The sequence below is a fragment of the Megalobrama amblycephala genome, linkage group LG22 (genome assembly GCF_018812025.1).
Source record: "Megalobrama amblycephala isolate DHTTF-2021 linkage group LG22, ASM1881202v1, whole genome shotgun sequence".
NCBI classification, from domain to species: domain Eukaryota; kingdom Metazoa; phylum Chordata; class Actinopteri; order Cypriniformes; family Xenocyprididae; genus Megalobrama; species Megalobrama amblycephala.
Window position 1 is genome coordinate 28082670 of NC_063065.1, and position 26771 is coordinate 28109440.

General features: G+C 36.9%; 1 protein-coding gene and 1 long non-coding RNA gene across 2 annotated transcripts; one reads left to right on the plus strand and one right to left on the minus strand.

Moving 5' to 3' along the window:
• Nucleotides 1-2421: 2421 nt before the first annotated feature.
• Nucleotides 2422-4609, minus strand: LOC125258047. The gene is made up of 3 exons (XR_007182520.1): nt 4553-4609; nt 3935-3999; nt 2422-2606 (listed from the first exon to the last, which is right to left on the minus strand). It is a non-coding gene; the product is annotated as an uncharacterized LOC125258047 (long non-coding RNA).
• A 7097-nt stretch (nt 4610-11706) lies between these two features.
• On the plus strand, nt 11707-26300 carry LOC125258101 (calmodulin-regulated spectrin-associated protein 2-like). Its single transcript, XM_048174939.1, has 7 exons — nt 11707-11871; nt 12244-12464; nt 13394-13490; nt 13708-13773; nt 17538-17650; nt 22746-22864; nt 24739-26300. The coding sequence occupies exons 1-7, from the start codon at nt 11783-11785 to the stop codon at nt 25033-25035; spliced, it is 1002 nt and encodes a 333-aa protein (XP_048030896.1). The 5' UTR covers nt 11707-11782; the 3' UTR covers nt 25036-26300.
• The last annotated feature ends 471 nt before the right edge of the window (nt 26301-26771 follow it).

The window sequence follows — 26771 nt, forward strand, 5'->3', positions numbered from 1 at the left end:
GTTATCATGACCAGTAACCATAGGTTTTGAAACCATGTGTTTTGTAGTTATGGTTTTACAACAACAATCATTGATAATCCATAGTTGTAGTAAAACCATGGTTCATTTTGTTGTTTTTACTGCCAATGCTGTAGTAAAACCAAGGTTAATTTAGAAATAAACCTGAATTTAATGCTCCTAATTTACTTGACTAATATTCACGTTAGATAAAAACATCTGATAAAAGAATAAATGTATGTATTTATTTGATCTGTTCATTGAAAATGTATTTAAAAATAAATTTGCAACTGCTATTGAGAGTTGTGTACATTATTCATTATAGTGTGGAAGGACAGTGGGTAATATAAGGAACTTATTATAAACCGTGGACCGACCGCGGGCCACCAGAAAACCTTTATTATAAACCAGCGGCTCGATAGCGGACCACCGTCGGAAAAGTGGCGGCTGCCGCCGGTGGACCGCTGGAATAACGATGAGCAAAACGCCAGTGAACCGCTGGCGGCATCCGCCGGTGGGCCGCCCACTTTGCCACCGGTGGGCCGCCAGTGGCCCGCTGGTCTGATGTTAGCTGGGGAGCATACATCCTCCTATACAAACCGTCAATATGACTAAAAGAGAAGGCATTTACATTTAAATACACAGAGGATTACATGAAAATTACAGGCTAAACAGTCTCAAGTTAAAAAATTAAAAGCAACATTTACTCATGAACAAAACTGGTCATGTTCTTTTGTACCAAACATGTTATTTTTATTGGAGCACAAAAGGAGATGTAAGGCAGAACATCACAAGACTGACAGCCTCAGTCACAATTCACTATCACTGTTTCTTTTCTAATGGTGATTGAGACTAAGTGACTCTCTCCTTTTGTGTTCCACAAAAATAAGACATAGGGGTGAGTTGATGGTTTATAAAGAAATCTTACCCTTGAAAATGGAGGACAGAAGAATATAGCAGATGAATTGGTTTTCCTTTGTAATTAAAATGTAAGTTCCTCGCTCTTGTATTATCAGGAATGTAAACTCCTTGGGTGAAAAAGGTGACAAAGATGTAACCCACAATTTCAATAGCATAGACAAAACTATTTTTAATTACTTTAAAAAAAAAAAAAAAAAATACATATTATGGGCCAAAAAAAGAGGTTTAACCCACACTGAAAAATCATGAAATGCCCATGAGAAGGATGCAATACTAGAGAAACCGGAAAATTAAAGTGTGACCATTGGACGAGAAATACTGATTGGCTCAGCAGGGTTCAGCCAATCCCTTGTTAACAATATCACTTGTTTATATATTGATTATACACAAAATGAATAGTAGTTAATAAGATAGGCGTGGTTTGTTATTGATAAAATGAGACTGGAAATTTAATCAGAATATTGTCTCAAATTATGCATGTGCTGTATAATATATAGTATTATTGTAGCAAAACTGAGCACCTGTGACAGTGGAATTTGTAGTTTTCTTTTCTCTCTCACAAACACAACAGTTAAATTTGTACTAATCTTATTCTACGAATTCATATTATTAAACTCATAGGTGCAAATTTTTGCTGATCATTCAAATAAATGACCTGTAATGAAAAAATCCTATCATCCATAAAAATGACTCCTATCCCTCTCTAACATAGTCTTAAATATTAATTGTAAAATAGTAGCATTTATAATAAATAATTGGCTACTTTTCATTTCTTGCCAAAACCATGATTCTACAGTGCAAGGCAATTTCGGGGTGGTGCTGTGTTGATTACTGATTGATTAATAATGACAAGAACATGTTTATCAATGGATAGAGCACGTGTTTGAGTGGGATGTCACATACTGATATGTCATATGTGAGATCTCGCATATCAGTTCACAAATAAAATCTGTCCATGACTTCACACTTTTGATACAGGTGAACAGCAACTGCAGAATAAAGGTGTGGTCACACTACGCTTTTCATTCCATTGACCTCCATTCATATGCACACAAATGCGGGAGACCAGAAACGCAAGCTCATGCAAAAAGTTTGGTTTGGAACTCTGACCTGCGAATTCGCATCACACGACTATGTGTAAAGAGTACAAAATCGCTACATGAAGGTGTGACCTCTTGGCTAAATTAAAAAAAAAAAATTAGTAAAGTCGAGTAGACTATATTTTTATATTTTGAATATACTATTTGTTAAATGTTGAATTCATGTTTATAAAAAGACTCTGCAGACGTCATATCACGCCAGTTACAGTGTCCGAAGAAATTTCGCAAGCTCAAAGTAATGTGTCCGCAGCTTAAATGTGAGCATATGAATATCTTAATTTCTGTTTCGTAGAATAGGACTTGTGCACCATCAGAAAAGATTTTGAAAAGGTTTAACTGTTGTGTTGTTTGTAAGAGAGAAAGAGAGAGAAAAGTTTGCAACCTTCTAAAAAACATTGTGTGATTATTCTTTACAACTAGAAATCCCAGTGTCACAGGTGCTCAGTTTTGCTATAGTAATACCCTCTCAGAACATGGTAGTAATCAGCCATCCATGCAAAAGCAGAGGGCAGTGTGGTGTACTGTTGGTACATCTGTCCAGGCCAATATCTGATGTCTTCATGCCTTCAGCTGGGGATCCCAGAGACCCTGCAATAAAAATATTAGAGTTCAAAATCCATTGTACATGTAAATGTACTAATACATTATTAAAATCCTGTTAACATTAGTTAATGCACTGTGAACTAACATGAACAAACAATGAACAACTGTATTTTCATTAACTAACATTAACGAAGATTAGTAAATACAGCAACAAATGAATTGCTCATAGTTCGTTCATGTTAGTTAATACATTAACTAATGTTTAACAAATGAAACGTCTTGTAAAGTGTTACCAAATATTTAGTAAAACGTATTTAAGAATGTATCAGTAAAAAATACATACAAATAAATAACTCAAAAAAGACCATAGAGAAAATATATTAATGACCATAACATCCTGTTATCATATAGTTTATCATAAATTCAAACAATATAACATTATTTGTCACCTCATCTCATTTCCCTGATTATTTTACCCTAAAGGCTTTTCACAGACACTCTCACTGAAACAACCAGGGGTTAAAGGGTTAGTTCATCCAAAAATGAAAATTCTGTCATTCATTACTCACCCTCATGCCGTTCCACACCCATAAGACCTTTCGTTAATCTTCGGAACACAAATTAAGATATTTTTGTTGAAATCCGAAAGCCAGCAATGACATTTCCTCTCTCAATATCCATAAAGGTACTAAAAACATATTTAAATCAGTTCATGTGAGTACAGTGGTTCAATATTAATATTATAAAGCGACGAGAATATTTTTGATGCGCCAAAAAAAAAAAAAATGTGATAGCCGATTTCAAAACACTGCTTCAGGAAGCATCGGAGCGTTATGAATCAGCATATCGAATCAGCGGTTCAGAGCGCCAAAGTCACGTGATTTCAGCAGTTTGGCGGTTTGACACGCAATCCGAATCATGATTCGATACGCTGATTCATAACGGTCCGAAGCTTCATGAAGCAGTGTTTTGAAATCGGCCATCACTATATAAGTCGTTATTTTAGTTTTTTTGGCGCTCCAAAAATATTCTCATCACTTTATAATATTAATTATTGAACCACTGTACTCACATGAACTGATTTAGATGTGTTTTTAGTACCTTTATGGATCTTGAGAGAGGAAATGTCATTGCTGGCTATGGAGGCCTCACGGAGTCATCGGATTTCAACAAAAATATCTTAATTTGTGTTCCAAAGATTAATGAAGGTCTTAAGGGTGTGGAACGGCATGAGGCTAAGTAAATGACAGAATTTATTTTTGGGTGAACTACTAACCCTTTAATGATTTTAAAATGTGATTTTTTCAAAAACACAAAAAATCTTACAGACCCCAAACTTTTGAGCAGTAGTGTATGTCTGAGGATTTGCTTACTGGTTATATGGTTTTTAGCCTGAGATTTTCTTCGACAAGAGTGCAGGCCATCAGCATGGAAGAATCTAGGAACATAACAAACAGTTTATCACAGAGCCTATATAATGTCAGGTTCATTAGAATCAAACCAGCTACAGCAGAGGTGAAATGCAGGTAAGAGAAAGTAGAATATACAGAATATATATACAATAATTTCTTAACAGAATTAGTTTTAGGCTTACTTCATTTTATATTGCTCTGTGTTACTTACGTTTGGATGTCAGAACCTTACAAACTGTAATATTAAAAAAATAATTTTGCAAAAGAAAATAACATGCATGGTGATATAGGTAAAATATTTTGTGGGCTAACACTTTGGTATGGGAAACATATTTACTATTAACTTTTGCCTCAAACTCTTAATATACTGCTTATTAATAGACAGTAAGGTAGTTATAGCGTTTAAGGGTGGATATCAGTTAGGATTTAGGGATGAATAAGGCATTAATATCTGCTTTATTAGTAATAATAAACAGCCAATATGCAAGCTAATAAGCAACTAGTTTAAAGTGAGAATTGTTCCCCATACTAAAGTGTTACCCTTTGAGGAAAAAATGCGTATGAAGTTACTCAGTTCACCTGATTTTTCTAAAGTTAACGTTACTCCTGTCAGCAGCTCTTCCCCCTCCGGTGTTGCAGATTTATTTTTTCACTCCTAAAATCACAGAACATTTTTTTCTTCAATGTGATTGGTATTAAATTATCAAACATTAAATGTAATCGAGGTAATCTGTTTACCATGAGAGATCATTTCATTTCGTTTCATTTGATTTTCGCGCTTCCTGTAAGTGATGTCATATAGCAGTTTATATATATATATATATATATATATATATATATATATATATATATATATATATAACTATCAAAGCCTCTCTTCTGAACTAGGGATGCACCGATCCGATATTCAGATCGGTATCGGCGCCGATACTGCCATTTTTGCCGGATCGGGTATCGGCCGGACGGGACCGATCCAAAATCCGATATTGTGCGTGTACTATTCTGTTGTTGTTAAGCTCTACAAAAGGCACAAACACATTAAAAAGCACCATAAAGTTTCTGTGCACTATATTCCAAGTGTTCTGAAGCCATTCCATAGTTTAATTTGAGGTACAGATAAATATTTTAGTTGTTAAATTAAAGTTCATGTAAAGGCCTCCCTCCGCTGCGGCTGTCAGTCATTCTCCATTCAGCATTCAGACTGCGTGTCGCGTTCAGTTACGACAGTCAACACAATGAAACTCTCTCCAAGATGAATCAATGTTTCTATTATTATACTTAATCAAGATACCGGCAATACAATACGCATCAATATTTCTTCACTTTGTGCTTTGAACTTTTCACTGCGGAGCGCTGCCGCTGCGCGCTGATTCCATGGTGCTTCAAGCACATCATTCTGCACACGGGATACGCATAAAAGCGCTTTGTGCCGCTCATGGGAGCCGTTCATATTATAATATTTTTGCGCAATGAAAGATTGTTTAATAGCATTTTTTTTTGTTCTGTCCTATCTATCATATGTTGCTGCATCATTTTAATTTTTATATTTTAATTATAAGACATTTAATAGCTTCTGATTTCGTCCACATTTTCATATGTATTCACAAACGTATAAGATAAACAAATAGGCATAGGCTATGCAATTATTTATATTATGAAAAGAAAGTATTATGAAAAGTTAAAGTCTGCGTCACTTTTCAGTTTTCATCTTATATCTCATCTCAACACTTTTTGAGGATCGTGAGTGAACGCGATCATCTCTTCTTCTTTACTACTTTACAGAAGGAAATAAACATGAATGAAAATCAAAAAATATGTTGAAAGTTGCAGTATCTTACCGAAATCTGTATCACGTCAGTTCAATCAGTGTTGTAAACAATGTCACGTAGGAAAAGCCATTCATTGACCATAAACTTAGTCAGCAACAACAAAAATAAAAACTATTTAAAACAAAACGGATTAGAAACTTTATGTACCCTTACAAAAATAACCTACAGGAATCCTGCAGGATTTTCATTTTTTCTGCAGATATCCTGCAGGAATTATAAAATCCTGCAGGATTTTTCACTTGTACTGCACAGCAGTCCTGCAGGAATTATAAAATCCTGCAGGATTTTTTAAAAAATCTGCAGGAATTATAAAATCCTGCAGGATTTTTCACTTGTACTGCACAGCAGTCCTGCAGGAATTATAAAATCCTGCAGGATTTTTTTAAAAATCTGCAGGAATTATAAAATCCTGCAGGATTTTTCACTTGTACTGCACAGCAGTCCTGCAGGAATTATAAAATCCTGCAGGATTTTTTTTAAAAATCTGCAGGAATTATAAAATCCTGCAGGATTTTTCACTTGTACTGCACAGCAGTCCTGCAGGATTTTTTACTTGTGTTGCATGTTTCTGTTGTACTGAAGGGTTCATTCTAGAACATGTAGGAATGTCCTACACATACTGCTGCACATACTGCGCTGTACAGCACAAGTGAAAAATCATACAGGAATTTTAAAAAAATCCTGCAGGACTGCCGTGTGTAACAAGTGGATTGTTAGTTTTCCTGTCATGTTCCCAAGGGGACAGATTTGAGTGATGCACGATCGGAAGTGAGTGACGTTGAGACAGAGAACTAGTTTTTGGCACTTGTAATGCTGTTATGCACCTGTGATAAATAAAGTAAGCAAGGATACTGCTTTAATTGTCCATTCTGTATAGTTTGATAAAACAGACCGGAATGAAACATGGTGGCAGCGGTCGTGAATTCAGCCGAAGTTAGTACCGAGCCATGAAGAGTGAAAAGTGCCGCTAGCTTGTTGTAGTTAGCCTAGCCCGCAAGCTCGAGCAAGGGACTACACAGTGTTTACGGAGTCTTGCCGGAGCAGAAAGGAGCGCCAGACGTCGCGATGGATGGTCTCAAGCCGCCTCCAACACTTTGTTTGGATTCAGCCAACTTAGCGAAAACTTGGAAAAGTTGGAAAGAGGAGTTTACGCTGTATACAGACCTCACTATGCCCGATGCAGAGGAGACAACTAAAGTTAAGTTGTTTAATTACCTCCTCGGAGAGAGAGGGAGGGAACTTTTAGCAACGTTGACAAGCGGTGATACATCGGCGAGGGGACAGTGAGTACAATGATGACGCTGTTTGATAAACATTGCAATCCGCAACTGAATGAGACTGTGGAGCGATATAAGTTTTTTGTTAGAGACCAAGGACAAGACGAAAACATTGACAGATATGTCACAGATTTGAGAGTATTGGCCAGCACATGCAATTTTGGTGACATTAAGGACTCACTAATAAGAGATCGCATTGTGTGTGGTACACAGAGCCCTGCGATGAGGGAAAGACTGTTAAGGGAAGAAAACTTAACGCTGGATAAGTGCATGCAAATATGCAGAGCTACTGAACTGTCAAAAGAGAACAGCAAAACCATACAAGGTAAAACGGTGGAAGAAATACATGCAATGGAGAAGAATCCAAAGAGAGACAAAAAGGAGGAGATTAACTGTAACTTTTGTGGCAAAACACATGAGAAAAATAAACACAGATGTCCAGCCTATGGAAAGAAGTGTAAGAAGTGTGGAAAAGAGAATCACTTTGCTGCAAAATGCAAGTCCAAGTTTGAGAAAAACAAGAGCAGACCGGTACACACAATTTCAGAATCAAGTGAGTCGTGTGAGGATATCATGACAATAACAGACATCAGTGAAAACCAAGAGACAACAAATCAAGTGAAAGAAGCACACAGCAAAAGTCAACATCTCTTTGCAGGTATGTTGTTGGACAAAAAGCTAGTTAACTTTCAGATAGACTGTGGTGCTACTTGTAATGTTATCCCAATGCAACTGTTGAACCCAAATATACAATTGGAAAACACAGAGAAAGTACTTGTCATGTACAACAAAAGCAGATTACGACCACTTGGAAAATGTAAAGTCAAACTCCGAAATCCGAGAAATGATAAACTATATAGACTTGAGTTTCAAGTGGTGGACCAGGTGGACAGGATCCCGCTACTGGGAAGAAAAGCTAGTGAAGCCATGAAATTGATCAAAGTACAGTATGAGAACATACTGGCGATTGACAGTATAGTGAAAACACAATGTACAGACAAAACGACTGACAACAGTGAGCAGCTGACAAATATGGAGAAAATAAAGGGAGAGTTCGGAGATGTTTTCACGGGCGTTGGCTGCCTAGAAGGCGAGTACAACATAGAAATAGACAAAAGTGTACCACCAGTAAAACTGCCTAAACGCAGAGTGCCTGTTGCAATGATGACTCCACTCAAAGAGGAACTAAAGAATCTTGAAAGCCAAGGAATCATAGCACCTGTGGAGCGCAGCACTGACTGGATAAGCAGTATGGTGTCAGTGACGAAACAAAATGGAAAGCCAAGGATCTGTATAGACCCCAAACCACTGAATAGAGCACTAAAAAGGAGCCATTTTCCTCTTCCAACCATTGATGATGTTCTGCCAGGACTCTCAAAATCCAAGGTATTCACTGTTTGTGATGTAAAGCATGGATTTTGGCATGTCAAGCTGGATGAAGCGTCCAGCTACCTCACCACATTCGCAACCCCATTCGGACGGTATCGTTGGCTCAGGATGCCAATGGGTATAAGCCCAGCTCCGGAAGTCTTCCAAAGGAAACTCATGCAAGCACTAGAAGGCTTACCGGGTTTGTATATCATTGCGGATGATATACTGATCACAGGGGAGGGTGACACACAAGAGGAAGCAGACAAAGATCATGAGGAAAACTTGAGATGTTTTCTAATGAGGTGTAGACAAAGAGACATTAAGCTCAATGCAGACAAGTTTAAACTGAGGAGAGAGTCTGTACCCTACATTGGACACTTGCTGACAGCAGAAGGCCTCCGCATTGACCCAGAGAAAGTGCGGGCTGTGCGGGAGTTACCGAGGCCTACAGATGTTAAGGGGGTACAGAGACTTGTAGGTATGCTGAACTACCTGTCAAAGTTTTGTGATCATCTTTCTGATGACTGTGAAGTTTTGAGACAACTTACACACAAGGAGAACATGTGGGAATGGACTGAGGTGCACGAGACAGCTTTTAAACGATTGAAAGACAAAATAACAAATGCACCACTGCTCAAGTACTATGACCAAAATGAGGAGTTAACCCTGCAATGTGATGCCTCAGAGACAGGACTAGGAGCAGCCCTGACACAGAGAGGTAAACCTGTGGCATTTGCGAGCAGAGCGCTGACACCCACTGAGAGGGGTTATGCACAGATCGAAAAAGAATGTTTGGCCATAGTGTTCGGAATGGAAAAGTTCCATCAATATACTTATGGTAGAAAAGTGACTGTTCAAAGTGACCATAAGCCACTGGAGAATATTGTGAGAAAACCGCTACTTAGTGCACCAAAGAGATTACAAAGAATGTTACTCAGGCTGCAGAAATACGACATTAATGTGATCTATGTGCCTGGGCGAGACATGCTACTAGCTGACACACTAAGCAGAGCTTATTTACCTGACAGCAATCAGGGAGACACAGAGACAGAGCTAGAGACTGTTAACATGATTACCTACTTACCAATCTCTGCAGAAAGACTATCAGCTATTCGCGATGCAACAAGGGAAGACACAAAGTTGCAGGAAGTGATTAAGTTGATTCGTAAAGGATGGCCTCAGAACAAAAAAGACATTGAGCAAAACATTCAACACTATTTTGCTTTTCAGGACGAGCTGAGCTTTCAGAATGGCATAGTGTTTAGGGGAGAAAGAGCAGTTATTCCTGACACACTAAGAGCTGACCTGACCAGCCGCATACACTCAACACATCTGGGAGTGGAAGGTTGCCTCAGACGAGCACGCGAGTGTGTGTACTGGCAAGGGACTTGTCGTCCCAAACGTCTTCCATTTAAGGATTATGGAGGCCACTGTGCTCTTAGGAACCTTAAGTGCAGCAGAATTTTTTTGTAACCTTGGCCAGATCTGTGCCTTGCTACAATTCTGTCTCTGGGCTCTTCAGGCAGTTCCTTTGACCTCATGATTCTCATTTGCTTTGACATGCACTGTGAGCTGTAAGGTCTTATTTAGACAGGTGTGTGGTTTTCCTAATCAAGTCTGAATCAGTATAATCAAACACAGCTGGACTCAAATGAAGGTGTAGAACCATCTCAAGGATGATCCGAAGAAATGGACAGCACCTGAGTTAAATATATGAGTGTCACATCAAAGGGTCTGAATACTTAGGACCACGTGATATTTCAGTTTTTCTTTTTTAATAAATCTGCAAAAATGTCAACAATTCTGTGTTTTTCTGTCAGTATGGGGTGCTGTGTGTACATTAATGAGGGAAAAAAATGAACTTAAAATTGATTTTAGCAAATGGCTGAAATATAACAAAGGGTGAAACATTTAAGGGGGTCTGAATACTTTCCGTACCCACTGTATAGAGAAAAACTGCCTAAATTACTGAAGCTCAAAGTATACTTCATTTTTGGCCCAAATGCTTAGTGTATATGTACTGTCAAAAGCACAGCCTTTCAGAATGTACTCCATTTGATAGCGTGCAAGCTGAGAGTACATTGTATGTGGGGTTAGAAAAATTTGACTGTTAATGTACATTGTATATATATGAGTATACACCGATCAGGCATAACATTATGACCATAGATAGATGAAGTGAATAACAATAGGATATATTAGGTAGCAAGTGAACATTTTGTCCTCAAAGTGGATGTGTTAGAAACAGGAAAATTGGGCAAGCCTAATGATTTGAGCGAGTTTGACAAGGGCTAAATTGAGATGGCTAGACGACTGGGTCAGAGCATCTCCAAAACTGCAGCTCTTGTGGGGTGTTCCCTGTCTGCAGTGGTCAGTATCTATCAAAAGTGGTCCAAGGAAGGAACAGTGGTGATTCGGCAACAGGGTCATGGGTGGCCAAGGCTCATTGATGCACGTGGGGAGTGATAGCTGGCTTGTGTGGTCCAATCCAGCAGATGAGCTACTGTAGCTCAAATTGCTCAAGAAGTTCATGCTGGTTCTGATAGAAAGGTGTCAGAATACACAGTGCATCGCAGTTTGTTGCGTATGGGGCTACCTAGCCACAGACCAGTGAGGGTGCCCATGCTGACCCTGTCCACCGCCGAAAGCGCCAGCACTGGGCACATGAGCATCAGAACTGGACCACGGCAATTTCAGGAATGGTTTGAGGAGCACAACGAGTTTGAGGTGTTGACTTGGCCTCCAAATTCCCCAGATCTCAGTCCAATCGAGCATCTGTGGGATGTGCTGAAGAAACAAGTCCAATCTATGGAGGCCCCACCTCACAACTTACAGGACTTAAAGGATCTGCTGCTAACATCTTGGTGCAGATACCACAGCACACCTTCAGGGGTCTAGTGGAGTCCATGCCTCGACAGGTCTGGGCTGTTTTGGCAGCAAAAAGGGGACCAACACAATATTAGGAAGGTGGTCATAATGTTATGCCTGATCGGTGTACACTGTATATGCTTTATTTATTTTAAACAATATAAATCAAATACATTTATTTCTTTGATATAAATGGTTGTGACCGCATATGTTTCTCTGTTCAGAAGCTTCAACAAGTGTCTTTGTTATTCTTTTTCATTCATTTTAAGTAAACACTCCTTTGAAATGAACATTTTGTGTTTTTCTTCATGTTGCACATCACAATGTTCCATGAGAGACATTGTCTCATACAGCCAGCTGCACATGAGCTTCTGTGTCAGACTGAATAATTGTTTGTTTGTGTTGCTGTGACTCAGGACGACCTGAAGGGAGAGGAGGATATTGCACAGAAGAAAGCAGCTCTGATGGAGAAAAGGTTGCGGAGGGAGAAAGAGATGCAGATGAAGAAACAGCAACAGGAGGCAGAGATGGAACAGAAGAAAGAAGCAGCACGGTATGAAAAACACCACAAACAACACAACACAATAACAGAAAATGAAATTATCACAGAAAACAAAGATAGCACAGATCGCAGATCAGAGATAGCACAACCAATTCAACAGCCTTTATTCGATATATAAATCTCTATTTCTTTGTGATAAAATGTCATAAAAATGTGTTTTATTTAAAGCAGGGGAACTAATTATTTTCATTTACATGCAGCAGTATAACAATACTTAGTAATATAATGTAATAATTACCTATATTTGTTTTACTAAAACTTCATGCAACATTCACCTGTTTTGCTTCTGTATTTAAATTAGTCCTAAATGGTTTGTAAAACTTGTAAGCTCGAAATGCATACATTCTCTGCTTCCTTGATCAGAATGAAAGCGGAAGAGGATCTTCTGAGGAAGGAGGAGGAGAAGGCAAGACGGGAGTTTATAAGAAATGAATATATGAGGAAGAAGCAGCTCAAACTGATGGATGACATGGACAGTGTCATTAAGCCCCGCCCCCCTGGCGCAAAGCAAAAGAAGCCACGCCCCAAATCTATGCACAGAGACATCATGGAGTCTCCAAAACCTCCAGCACGGACAGCCACAGGTATGATGGGAAATCCAGGTTGTCAGCCTTTAAGTCAGTGTTGCTATGCCAAACTGTTCAAAGAGAGCCGCAGCAGTTACACTTTATAGAGATTTGAACCTACGAATGGCTTACTTGCTGTCTCTGCTTATTAAAATGGGATATATTATTTTATTAATGTTAAAATCATTTTAATAATAATATTCTAATTAGTAAATATATTTATAATATTTAAAATATTACATCTATTAATTTTTTTTAATAATATTAAAACTAATTATTTCAGATTATTAATAATATTAATAATATATCTATATTCTTTATTAATTAATAAACATTTAATTTTAATTGTATTAAAATGTATTAATTCTAACTATTTTATATTAATAACATTAATAATTATTAATAAATTTTAATAATATTAAAAATAATTTTAATAATTTTATATTTTTTAATAATATTAAACATTAATAATATACCTATTTTTTATTTTTTATTAATAATTATTAAACTGGGATATATTATTTTAATAATATTAAAATTATTTTAATAATAATATTCTAATTATATTTATATTAATAATATTAATATTATATTTACATTTTTAATAAAATGTTTATATCTTTAATAATATTTAAAAAATCAATTCTAATAATTTTATATTAATAATTAATAATATATCTATATTCTTAATTATTTAATATAGTATTTATATTTTAATAATATTAAGAAATGTAATTCTAATTATTTCATTTTTTATAATATTAATCATTAATAATATGCCTATATTTTTTTATTTTGTAATAAAATATTTATATGTTTAATAACATAAACATCCTACATTTAATTTGCTGCTGTGATATCCAGAGAGCTTTTGAAACTGGCTTCTAAAAGAAAATGTATACAAATTACATGTATGCATATGCAAATATGTGTATTTGTGTGTTCAGGGTCACGGCCTCGTGGATATTCCGTGTCCAGCTTATCACTCGCCTCCCTTAACTTGGCAGACAATGAGAGTGTCCAATCAGATAAGAGGACATCTAGGTGAGACCATGTCCAATTCACTACTACCTTCCCTGTAAAAGATCATTCAAAAGCAGAGAAAACAATGAAAGAATTGTCATGATTACAAATAGCACGCTCTTGTGTTAATCAACACTGACACTGACATCTCTATTGCTGTGAGACCAGTCGTGTTCATAACCTTCTGTCCTCCCCCTGTCTTTGGTATCTCTGTCTTTTCTCTGTGCTGGTTGCTCAGAGGCAGCAGACTGTCTCCTGGCAGTCTGTGTTTCTTTCTGAGCTCCCCTAAAGGGAGAAAGGGAAGGTCAGTCTGCAGACAGCATCACACCCATGTCATTACCTCACAGTGCTGACGCCTGTCATTTCAGCTTAGGCGCTGAACAAACTCATTCGCTTGGACAGATCAGTTCACTGGTTCATTCAAACGTAATAAACTGTTACATAATTATCATCTTTGAATCACTTTTGTTATAAAACGATCGATGCTACAGCGCACAACATGACATTTTTAGTTTTTCCTTGATTTTCCTGTGATTTTCCTGTTTCTTTGCAGTGGTGTTTATTTGTCAGCTACTTCATCATTGCAGCAACAGAAAATAGTTCTTCTTTTAAGCAACTGTTTATGAGACTCAGGCCCTGTTTACACCCAGTATTAAGATGTGTTTTGGTTGATCAGATCAGGGAGACATACCCGATTACACTTGGTGTTTTAATCTGTCTCTTTTGCCCACTTTCAACCACTCCTGTCCTGTTTTCTTTGAGGGGACGGTCAATTGGTGGGTAAAATGTGTGGGGGTTTTTTTAAGATCTTTCCATCTAATGGACAAAATAAGCTAGTGCAATTTACATATAAACGCTCCTGGAGACAACAGAAAAACAAGCTTTCGTTTCTGCTCTGACAGCCACAAGATCACAAAACACGGTGAGTGCGTGTGAGAAATCAGGAGTTATGAGAGAACACTGTGCTTGGTACGTTTTTCGTCTTCAAACTAATCTTTGGCTCTCCAGCCAACAAAGTTAAATCCCTAGTGCGCTTCCCATAATATTTACACATTAGGTCAGTAGGTGGAGAGTAGGCAGCCTTTTGTTGCTGTTCGAACACTTTCAACCATGAGTGTCTACACCATAGACTGTAAAAAAAGATGGACGACGCGACGCCGCTTCCTTCCATTGTATTGAACTGAAGCCAAAATGGGCCGATGAATGGGCGCTGACACGTTACGCAATACGTCAAAAAAAAAAAAGTTTGGAGCCTGGGTATGCGCAGAAGGAATCGTCAGTGGAGCCGGAGGCGGAGTCGCGGTATCAAACTTCCGCACAGACGACTGCATCATCATTCATGTATTTTAAATAGGCTATATAAATTATACACAATTTAAAATTCTACCTATAAAATAATAGGCTATTCTGTTTCTAGAGCAATAATATTTTTGAAACAGCAAATTCAGTAGATAAAATCAATATAATATGCCACTAGAAACAACTCTAAATCGTCAGAAACGGTCCCTCCATTTTAAATCAAGTTCAACTAACGTTACAGGAGATCGATTGCTGTAATTAGAGTAAGCTATCATTAGTTTTGTCCTGCTAATTATTATTTTATACCCATAAAAATAATAAGTAACTGCCAGATAACGATCACCTGCTTTTTCCCGACATGGTTAACATTAGGTGTGTTAACTTAACTAATAACATTTATTAATTAGCTTATAACGCCCACATTTAATGTTACAGAAAAAAAGTTCAGTGATCCGTCAGATCCTGTAGGTCGGTTAGTACAGTTTACTGCTGAACAACTCATTTTGTTGGTGTTAAATAACAAAGAAATCGAAAATTAATAGTTAGTTAATACATCAGTCCTCAGACAAGCTGTCAATCAACTTCGAATCATGACGACACGCCCGTTTTTATAGCTTCAAATTGCTAGCTAAAATCAAACTTATCACAAAAACGAACAATTGAATATAAATCAGCGTGATAACAACTACCTTAAATGACCAAAACCATCTTTCAGAAAGTTTTATTTGGAGCAGAATTTATTTTTAAGTTTTCACTGAAGTCTCATTCGACTGCATTGAGAGGGCGGGGTTTATGACCTGTACTGCATCCAGCCTCCAGGGGGCGATCAAAGAGCCCGCAGCTTCACTTTTCAGGACGTATGAGACACACCCGGTCTACACTAACGTTAAAATGTTTTAGACCCCGTTTACATCTGTTTTTAGCGCCGTCCACTTGTGGTCTGATCGACCAAAATGAATCTTAATACCAGGTGTAAACAGAGCCTCAGTGTAGTATTGTGTATTAACCAGGTGCAATGTGTTCAAGTGAGACTGTAAATTCGGTCTCCTCCATATTAGTTTCTGTCCAAACCAGCCACAACAGAAAAAATGACAAACAACATGGATTTGTTCATCCACCTGGTTGACATCTCAGTGCTACAGAATCATGTTCAACATCACTGTATAAAAACGTCACATATGTTCTGATTGGCTATGACTTATATGACAAGTCGTGCAGCATTTTTGTTTTTACTTTGGGCTTTACTTGTCACCGGAAGCATGCACCTGGTTAGAACATGGCGCAATGAGTAACCTACGTCTGCTGCATCCATGCTTCGCTTCTGTGATTTTCAATCCTTCAGCTTCTCGGCATCAGTGTGTGGTGTTATGCTTACTAGGGATGTGTGAGACTAGTCAACTAAACAATACTGCTGCTGATAGTTGACATTGGACATACTAAACGTTTATTTGAGGAATTCCGTGTATAATATTGAGTTTGTACTTATTGGTCCCGCACTTCCTATTGATTCAGTTGATTTTTAATAATTATGTCTATGGCTAACGTTGATTAAGTGAATGTTTAAAGGGATAGTTCACCCTAAAATTAAAATTAAGTCATCATTTACTCACCTTGGTATTGTTCTAATGCCGTATACCATTCTTTCTCTTATGGACCTTGGCCACTGGTCTTCTCTGCACGGCTGCATGACGTGTGCATTTGTGAGACTCTATTAGCACTGCAGTTCATTCCGTCTCGCCAGAAAAAGCACACAAGTTGTGAGAAATCAAGATGAACAAAAACGCACAAATACAATGCTTAGAAATCCCAAAAAAGTATCTGTGTACTTTCTTTACCGAGTCAAATATCAACGGACCAGAACTCCTGTCTGATGACAGTCAGAATGACAGTTGACAGATGTTAATGGATGCGATAACTACTTGTTGTGACAAACACAACGGATATATTCACCTCAGAGAAGAAGGTACATGGGTTGTATTTCATGTTGTGTTTTTATTAATATTGATTTCTCACAACTGCTGTGCTTATAGAGTGTCACGAATGGGCATGTCTCATAGCCGTGCACAGATCAACGGCCAAGGTCAGGATTTTCTTTAAATAATACATTTAATTTCAGTTTGTTTTTCACCAAACCCTATCGTATACCACAAGAACGCTTGGAATACACACCATGTGTCGCATGGGATCATTCTGTGATACTTTTGCATCTTTTTTAAAAGCTGCCATTATATGGATGAGCACAAGAGGGACTTTTTTTTTTTTTTTTTTATCTCTTTTTGTGGTCCATAAAAAAAGAAGGGAATACAGCATTAGAACAACACCAGGGTAAATTATGACTTAATTTTCATTTTAGGGTGAACTATCCCTTTAAGTTAAGTAATGTACAATGATCATAATGCAAAGCGCACATACAGTACATTACCTAATTTTCAGTGGCATTCCGTATTGGTTTTGACTCTTTGATTCGGAGATTAAGTAGGCTGTTTCAGATGGATCGCTTATCCAGACTGTCTTATACTGACTGTTATCTTGAGGTTTTTTTAGACTAGTTGACTAGTCGGTTACAAAATTTGAATTTAAACATTATGGAAATTAGTCATGGCACACATCCCTAATGCTTACTACTATTTTTTTGGGCTGTGGCAAACTTATGAGTTGATTTTATATAAAAATGTCCTTTTCCAGCAGCAATAAGGGCCCTCCTGTTAAATTAGTACTTCAGTCTTTATAAAAGAGATGTTTGCAGTGTGTATATTTGTTTATTCTCAGGCCGGAGTCCACAGAGGGCTTTCTGTCACCTTGTCCATCAGTAAGTGGAAACGGGGAGAACTGGGAGCTCGAGTCAACAACATCGTCTGCAGCGTCTAACACAGAATACACAGGTGGGCAGGTGACATGACAGTCCTGCAGTGTCACATTCTATATTCCAAAACTATTTCAACTTTTTTCATTATTATGCGTGCGTTTGTATGATTTGTTCATTTAGATTCTACAATATTGTTGAAAAATTTGCGGTCAGTAAGATTTTGTAATGTTTTTGAAAGAAGTCCATGCATTTATTTGATTAAAAAAAAACTGTAAAAACTGTAATATTGTGAAATATTATTAATATTAAAAAACATTAAAGGGTTAGTTCACCCAAAAATGAAAATAATGTCATTTATTACTTACTCTCATGCCGTTCCACACCCGTAAGACCTTCATTCATCTTCGGAACACAAATTAAGATATTTTTGTTGAAATCCGATGGCTAAGTGAGGCCTGCATAGGGAGCAATGACATTTCCTCTCTCAAGATCCATAAAGGTACTAAAAATATATTTAAATCAGTTCATGTGAGCACAGTGGTTCAATATTAATATTATAAAGCGATGAGAATATTTTTTGTGCGCAAAAAAAACACAGTAACGACTTATTTAGTGATGGCCGATTTCAAAACACTGCTTCAGGAAGATTCAAATCATGACTCGGATGGCGTGTCAAACCTCCAAACTGCTGGAATCACGTGACTTTGGTGCTCCGAACCGCTGATTCGACACGCTGATTCATAACGATCCGAAGCTTCCTGAAGCAGTGTTTTGAAATCGGCCATCACTAAATAAGTCGTTTTTTTTTTTTTTTTTTGATGCACCAAAAATATTCTCGTCGCTTTATAATATTAATATTGAACCGCTGTACTCACATGAACCGATTTAAATATGTTTTTAGTACCTTTATGGATCTTGAGAGAGGAAATGTCATTGCTCCCTATGCAGGCGTCACTGAGCCATCGGATTTCTACAAAAATATCTTAATTTGCATTCCGAAGATTAACGAAGGTCTTACGGGTGTGGAACGGCATGAGGGTGAGTAATAAATGACATTATTTTCATTTTTAGGTGAACTAACCCTTTAATACATTTTAAAATGTAATTCCTGTAATGGCAAAGCCACATTTACAGCATCAATATTTGGTGCTCAAGAAACATTTCTTATTATCGATGTTAAAACAGTTTTGCTGTTTATTATTTTTGTGGAAATCGTGACTTTTTTTTCAGGGTGCTTTGATAGATAGAAAGTTCAATAGAACAATACTGATTTGAAATAGAAATATTTTGCAACATTATGAATGTCTTTACTGTCACTTCTGATCAATTTAATGTGTCCATTCCGAATAAAAGAATTAATTTATTTGAGGAAAAAAAAAACATTACTGACCTTTAAAGTTTTGAACAGTAATGTATATGTAGTGTTTGTACTTTTTAAAATTAATTTGTTTTAATGAATTGCAAAAACAAATGATTTACCAATTTAAAAGGATGAAAAATTAAATTTAAACTAAAATTTTGATATAGAAGAAAGAACATTTTTACAGTACTATATTAGCTGCAAACAGATTTTATGCATTACAGTTTTTCTCAGTCGCTTTGGTGCATTTCTCACATCACTCTTTACATTTGCACAACAGTTAGTTCAATCTCCACAACATTTAGTCATTTGTGCACATCATAGTAGCAGTTTCTCATTCCTTCGAACAAATTGCAAATGCTTTTGGACATGCATCAATTGCTTTCATACAACTCTCTGCTATTTACAACATTATCATTTGCTTATGTCATGTCAGTCAAAATTAACTATACTTGTGAATGCTGAATAGTCATTCCATATAAAACTAATAGTCCTCATTTCATTGCTTGAGTCATTACATACAAAAATGTTGAACTAGTTGTCAAAATCTGTCAAGCAAATTTTACACATTTTTTTGAAATCTTTTTTTCCTGAAAATGTCTTCTAAATTGAACAATTTCTCTCAAGTGAATCTCAACTTTCACTGATGAGAAGGGGTGTGTGAAGCATTAGTTGCAACCAATGATAAGCCACTTCTCTACAATCACTGTCAGAGCTGAATCCCATAAACCCCCACTTTACAAGCATATACGAACCAAGCAGGACATAGTGTGTACCATTTCTACAATACTGTGACACAGAAGTGGAAGGTCAGCCTCATGGAAGAGGGGTAAGGGTGCGGGGAAGAAGGGGAAGGGGACAAAACAGGGGAAGAGGAAGAAGAGGCCAATAGGCAGATCCCTGATGAAATCAGGGCTACAATTGTGGATCATGTTGTCAATCAGCCTCACAATGGCTGAGGCTGGTCGAAGGGTGCAGCCAAATGTTGGGAGAACCACTGTAAATTCAATTATTCAAACATTTTGTTGGGAGAACAGGTGTGTATAAATGGACAGTAATTCAGCACTAAACAATCTGCACTGCACTACTGTCATCGTGTCATACATGAAGCTTGCAGTGGGACAAGAACTTGTCACTGTACAATTTACATTTAGACGTACAGCTTTACTGCATCACACATTAGTGTATTGTAGTGTACAGTAGTGTTACAGTAAAGATTTGCCATATGTACTGCAATATTGTTTACAGTTGTGCACAGCTCTACCCAAAGGAAGTTTATGTTTGTTGCAAATAAGGGTGTATTTTTTCTTTTGCACAATGCTGTGAACAAATTAGAATTGCAAAGAGCATATGCAGTAAAAATGTGAAACATACATATTCAGTGTCTTGTACTCAGTTACCTCACTAAATACAGTAATGTGTAACTTTACTGTATTTTTCAAATGGCTGTGCAAATAGTATATAGTGCTGTCTTGAGCATTTTCAGGTAGTGTCACCAAGATCTGACTTTTTTGCATTGAAAAACATTGACAGAGTAAACTGTCATAATGAAAACATGACAAAGCCATTTGACTATCTTGTTCATAAACAATGGTGTCTGGACTTTTCATCTTGATGACACTGACACTTTCATTGACATAAATACTTGCTTTTGAGGAATGACTTATCCATTTCGAGCAAGTGACATGCTTTTGCAGGTTATCAACTAGATTTTGCAGTTTGTACTAATTGTTTTGAGAACTGCATTAACTGTTGTGCAAATGTAAATATTGATGTGAGAAATGCACCAAAGCGACTGAGAAAAACTGTAATATGCCATTTACTCCAACATTAAATGGATAGTTCACCCAAAAATGAAATTCTGTCATTAATTACTCACCCTCATGTCGTTCCAAACCCGTAAGACCTTCGATCATCTTCGGAACACAAATTACGATATTTTTGATGAAATCCAAGGTTTATTTTATCCCCTATAGAAAGTAACGTAATTACCATCATTCAGTTTTTAGTACTTTTCTGGACTTTGAATGTGGTCATTTCTATGCTTTCTATTTGGGGTAAAAAAAAAAAAAACCTCTTGGATTTAATCAAAAATAGCTTAATTTGTGTTCCAAAGATGAACAAAGGCCTTACAGGTTTGGAACAACATGAGGTGAGTACTTAAAGGCAGGGTAGGCAAAAATGTATAAAAAACTTTTTTTCAAAATTTGTTTAAACTTTATTTATATATCAATACATAATTAAAATGTAAGTACTCTGAAAAAGAAAGTATAAAAATCGAGTGTCTGTAGACCTCTCACGACTGTTTTAAAGACAGCTCATTATTTCCATTCACTCCACCCCCTCCCTTCTGGGCTCCTTCCAAAGCCACGCCCCCAAAACGCATGAACGTGTGACTCCGACCACTGAGCTGGAAGACGCATTATTTACCTGAGACGAGCGGAGAGGAAGGAGCACAGTGCATGTAGTGACATCATGTCAGAATCACATGTAATAAAAATAACTTTATAATTATGAAGATAAACAAACAAGATGTATTTTAGTACTCACTATCAAGCTAGCATATTGATATTGGTAAAGTTTAAAATATATATTTTTTGATTCGCTAACGAGCTAGTTATCTATAAGGCAAAGCTAAAAACAGGTTGCATGATACACGTTTTTCCATTACCATCATTTACACTGTGATGAAGATGAATTTCGTGTAAGATTCATAACATATACGTTGTTCTACAGATCAACAGAGTAACATACACTCAAATATCAACTCACAACTGCATTGCAGACACAAAATAATAACACACACATACAACAAAGTGTGTACGACACACACAGATACAAGATAAAGACATCAGTAAACATAGGTAGAGAATATAAAAACAAAACAAAGGCGAAAAAACGTGCAGGTAAACTTGCAGGTGAACATGGTAAAAGACTTAGACAGAGGGTAAAATTATGCACAATTCAACACTATAGCTATCATTATTTATCGTCTCTACTACGGCTCGCTAAGTAATGTTATGTTAGCTATATTACGCAGCTACGTGTGCTAATGACACATGCTTCATGAAAAATAAACAAAAAAATATGTATGATCAAATACAAAAAGAAAGATTTACCTGTCCAGCAGAAATAAAGCCATCAAGGAGTCACTTTTCAGCCCCTTGAGTTCCCTCAGTTCTCGCCATCGCTGGAAAGCCACGCCGATATTAACTCGCGTTTTATTTCTTTGTTTATCCAAAGACTTTTTGTTCATTGCCTTTTCTTGTACTGTTACTGTCTTCCTTTTTTTGCCTGGTTTGCCTTCACTAACTGCATAGGCCGATACTGTGAATTTAGCTTGCTGTTTCTCTGCCATTGTTTTGGTATTCCTAGGATCCGTGCCTCTTGGATTCCCCAAATCAAACGTGCGCGCGCAAGTGGGCAGGTCATGTGTGGCAAAAGGGTGGTTGCCATGGTTGCGAGAGAGTGACAGCCGCCTAAGCCAATCCTATGTTTCGTCCCGGATGGAAATAATGAGCTGTGTTTAATACAGATTAAACGGTCTAGAGTCACTCGATTTTTATACTCTTTTTACCAGAGTTCTTACATTTTAATTATGCATGTATATATATAGAAAGTTTAAACAAATTTGGAACAAAATTTCTTACCTACCCTGCCTTTAATGACAGAATTTTCATTTTTGGGTGAACTAACTCTTTAAACACTGAACTTGGACATTTAAAATGGATGGAATTACATATATAACAGTACTGACCCTGCACACAAATGTTGATCGCTTCCTTTAATTCTTATGTCTCTTCCTCTCTAGGGCCAAAGTTATACAAGGAGCCCAGTGCTAAATCAAATAAATACATCATCCAGAACGCACTGGCTCACTGCTGCCTCGCGGGCCGCGTCAATGAGGGACAGAAGAACAAAATCCTGGAGGTGAGGGAAAAAACGTTACAATAAATGCTGTAGAAAATCAGCTTTGATCTAGAGATCAAAGAGGAGGAGCTCAATTCTATTTCAGTTTAATTTAAGTTGTGGAAAAAAAACGTATGCTATATAAGAAATTTAATTATATTTATTTAGATATTTATTTTTTTCATATTTTTTTGTTTAGAAAGAATCCATTTTAAAGAGGTCTAGATTGTCATTTAAAACATGAATGGAAATTAGGGATGCACCGATCCGATATTCAGATCGGTATCGGCGCCGATACTGCCATTTTTGCCGGATCGGGTATCGGCCGGACGGGACCGATCCAAAATCCGATATTGTGCGTGTACTATTCTGTTGTTAAGCTCTACAAAAGGCACAAACACATTAAAAAGCACCATAAAGTTTCTGTGCACTATATTCCTAGTGTTCTGAAGCCATTCCATAGTTTAATTTGAGGTACAGATGAATATTTTAGTTGTTAAATTAAAGTTCACGTAAAGGCCTCCCTCCGCTGCGGCTGTCAGTCACTCTCCATTCAGCATTCAGACTGCGTGTCGCGTTCAGTTACGACAGTCAACACAATGAAACTCTCTCCAAGATGAATCAATATTTCTATTATTATACTTAATCAAGATACCGGTAATACAATACGCATCAATATTTCTTCACTTTGTGCTTTGAACTTTTCACTGCAGAGCGCTGCCGCTGCGCGCTGATTCCATGGTGCTTCAAGCACATCATTCTGCACACGGGATACGCATAAAAGCGCTTTGTGCCGCTCATGGGAGCCGTTCATATTATAATATTTTTGCGCAATGAAAGATTGTTTAATAGCATTTTTTTTTTTTGTTCTGTCCTATCTATCATATGTTGCTGCATCATTTTAATTTTTATATTTTAATTATAAGACATTTAATAGCTTCTGATTTCGTCCACATTTTCATATGTATTCACAAACGTATAAGATAAACAAATAGGCATAGGCTATGCAATTATTTATATTATGAAAAGAAAGTATTATGAAAAGTTAAAGTCTGCGTCACTTTTCAGTTTTCATCTTACATCTCATCTCAACACTTTTTGAGGATCGTGAGTGAACGTGATCATCTCTTCTTCTTTACTACTTTACAGAAGGAAATAAACATGAATGAAAATAAAAAAATATGTTGAAAGTTGCAGTAGCTTACCGAAATCTGTATCACGTCAGTTCAATCAGTGTTGTAAACAATGTCACGTAGGAAAAGCCATTCATTGACCATAAACTTAGTCAGCAACAACAAAAATAAAAACTATTTAAAACAAAACGGATTAGAAACTTTATGTAAGCATAAGTATTATAATATAATATATAATAAAATGGACAAACTGGGTGTGTGTAATCAAAGGCATCGTTTTCATTTTATTCTGGAGACTGAACTCGCGCTCTGCTGCCACACTGGAGCACGCTCACCACCTACTGGACAGGGGTGGGAATTACAGTTAAGTTACATCAGCCTCAGTAATCTGTCAAAATGACGGACAGGCTGCAGATTTTTTCCGTCACTGCTAAAAAAAATTCCATCAATGACGGAAATTTCTCGGTTAACCCGACCTTTTGAGATTATATATTATATACACGCCACACTACCGCCGGTGACACCCCACGACCGCGGTGGCGCGGTTGTCATGCCGACCGTCACAGCCCTAAGTGAGGCATACAGTTTATTAGGTAATTTAGCGCTTTTCTTATTACTTGAAGATCGGATCGGATCGGTATCGGCCGATACTGAATCCCAGGTATCGGGATCGGTATCGGAAGTGAAAAAGGCGGATCGGTGCATCCCTAATGGAAATAATAATCAATTCATATGTGTAAGTATTTGTTTTATTTTTCCCAGGAAATGGAGAAAACCGAAGCCAACAACTTTCTAATTCTGTTCCGAGACACTGGTTGCCAGTTTCGCTCCCTGTACTCATATTATCCAGAGGCGGAGGAGATCAACAAGCTAGCTGGCATCGGGCCCAAGACCATCACGCCCAAAATGATCGAGAACCTTTACAAATACAGCTCGGATAAGAAACAGTTCAGCAAAATCCCCGCCAAAACTATGTCAGCTAGCGTGGATGCCATCACCATTTACAGCCACCTCTGGCAGAACAAGAAACAAAACACACCCAAAAAACTGCTCAAATAAGTTCACAGCTCACTGGCAGATTTCTGCCTATCGGACATTACAGTGCACATCCTGAATGTAATGAAAACACTTTCGCAGGCTTTGTCGGATGGTCACTTGTGGCGAGTTTGAGACCCTCTGCTCTACAGTCTTTGCAGCACTGATGGATGCGCTTTTACGCCATTTTTATTTCAAACATGTTCAATTTTGTGGCCTTATGCTTGTTTTGTCGTGTCTTTTATGCAATGCTTAACGCACAGTTACTGAGTCATTTCATCGTATGAAGATACACAATCTGCTTCTTTTGTGTTTGTGGAAATGCAGGTGTAAAAGAATAATAGGGACATACTAAACTTGAAGACTAATTTTTCAGAAGGTCATGCAGTTGAAGAAGCATTTAATGTACTGGAACCTGAGAAACAAACTCTTTTGCTTTATTTAATGTCTGTGTTTTTATATTTTGGGTAGGATTCGTAATTCTTGTTGCACATCTGCTTCTCCAGAGGATCGTGTGTAAAATTAGCTACAGTAAGAGTAGTTCGCTCAAGACTCTTCCTTAAAAAAAATGAACACACTCATGTTGCTCTATATCTGTCATGTAAAAGTAATGATGGGGCCTTTAACTGATGAAGTTAAGGACCAAAACATTATAGCTTTAGATCCCTAGATATGTTGCTATCACTTGTGTCACAGCCCAGTGTGCCATGTATGTTTGAAACATACATTTTAGAGAGACAGATCAGTTAAGCTGACAGAGTAGTGTAAAAAAAAATCCATATAAATAATAGAGAGGAAACACTGAGATATTAAATATCATATAATGAAGCTTTCAAAGAGATGGTGAGTATTATTGCTAAATGATGTTAAATAAATCATTTTTAATTATGAAGTGCATTTTAAAGAGCTGGGATATTTGGGCAGGCTGTTGTCTGGTTTCACATTTTGTCTTCTGGCGCAAAAGAGTCGAAAGATATTTGTTATTTTTACTAAGTGAAGTAAATCATCGTTTGAATTTATTGATTCTGTACAGATATAGTTTTACATACTAAGCATATTTTTTAAACCATTGAATATTACTGATATTTTTCATATGAAAAAGATGTTTAACAGGTCAAAGTATGAGTCAGTCCTGGCGACGGGACGTGATAAAAGCTGTTCTGAGTGTTGTTCATTTCCACACGCTGTCTAATCTTTTTCCAGGTCATGTCCGCTGTTTGTTCGTCATACGCTTTGTCTATTTGTATTTGAATGTTAACCTTAACATAAATACAGATTTACATCCAAAACATTGACTTTTTTGACCCTTTTTTCCCTTGTGTTATGACCCAATATTGTTGTCTACTTATAACATCATCCATGACTTTGTGAGTAATTATGGGTATAGAAGGAAATCATGAAGAATTTAACCATTCTGGTATGGTTCCTTCAAAGAAGTATAATAATTGTTAATGGAACTGTAAAGGAAGAAAATACTTAGAAATGTAATGCAAAGATTATGTCAGTAAGAAAAACATTTGTGCCAGAAGTGTTTACACAAAGAATTTTAAATGACCTTTTACTCTGCTTAGAGGCAACATAAATATTTCCAACAAACAAGCTAATAAAACTCAATGTTAAAAACTCAATTACAGTGTTAATTCATTATCATTTGTAAAAAAAAAAAAAAAATACTGAAAATGCATATTGTGTTTATTTAAGGTGTGAAAATTCAATAACATCAATAACAGTGATATTTATGGTAGTTCTGCATGCTTTAA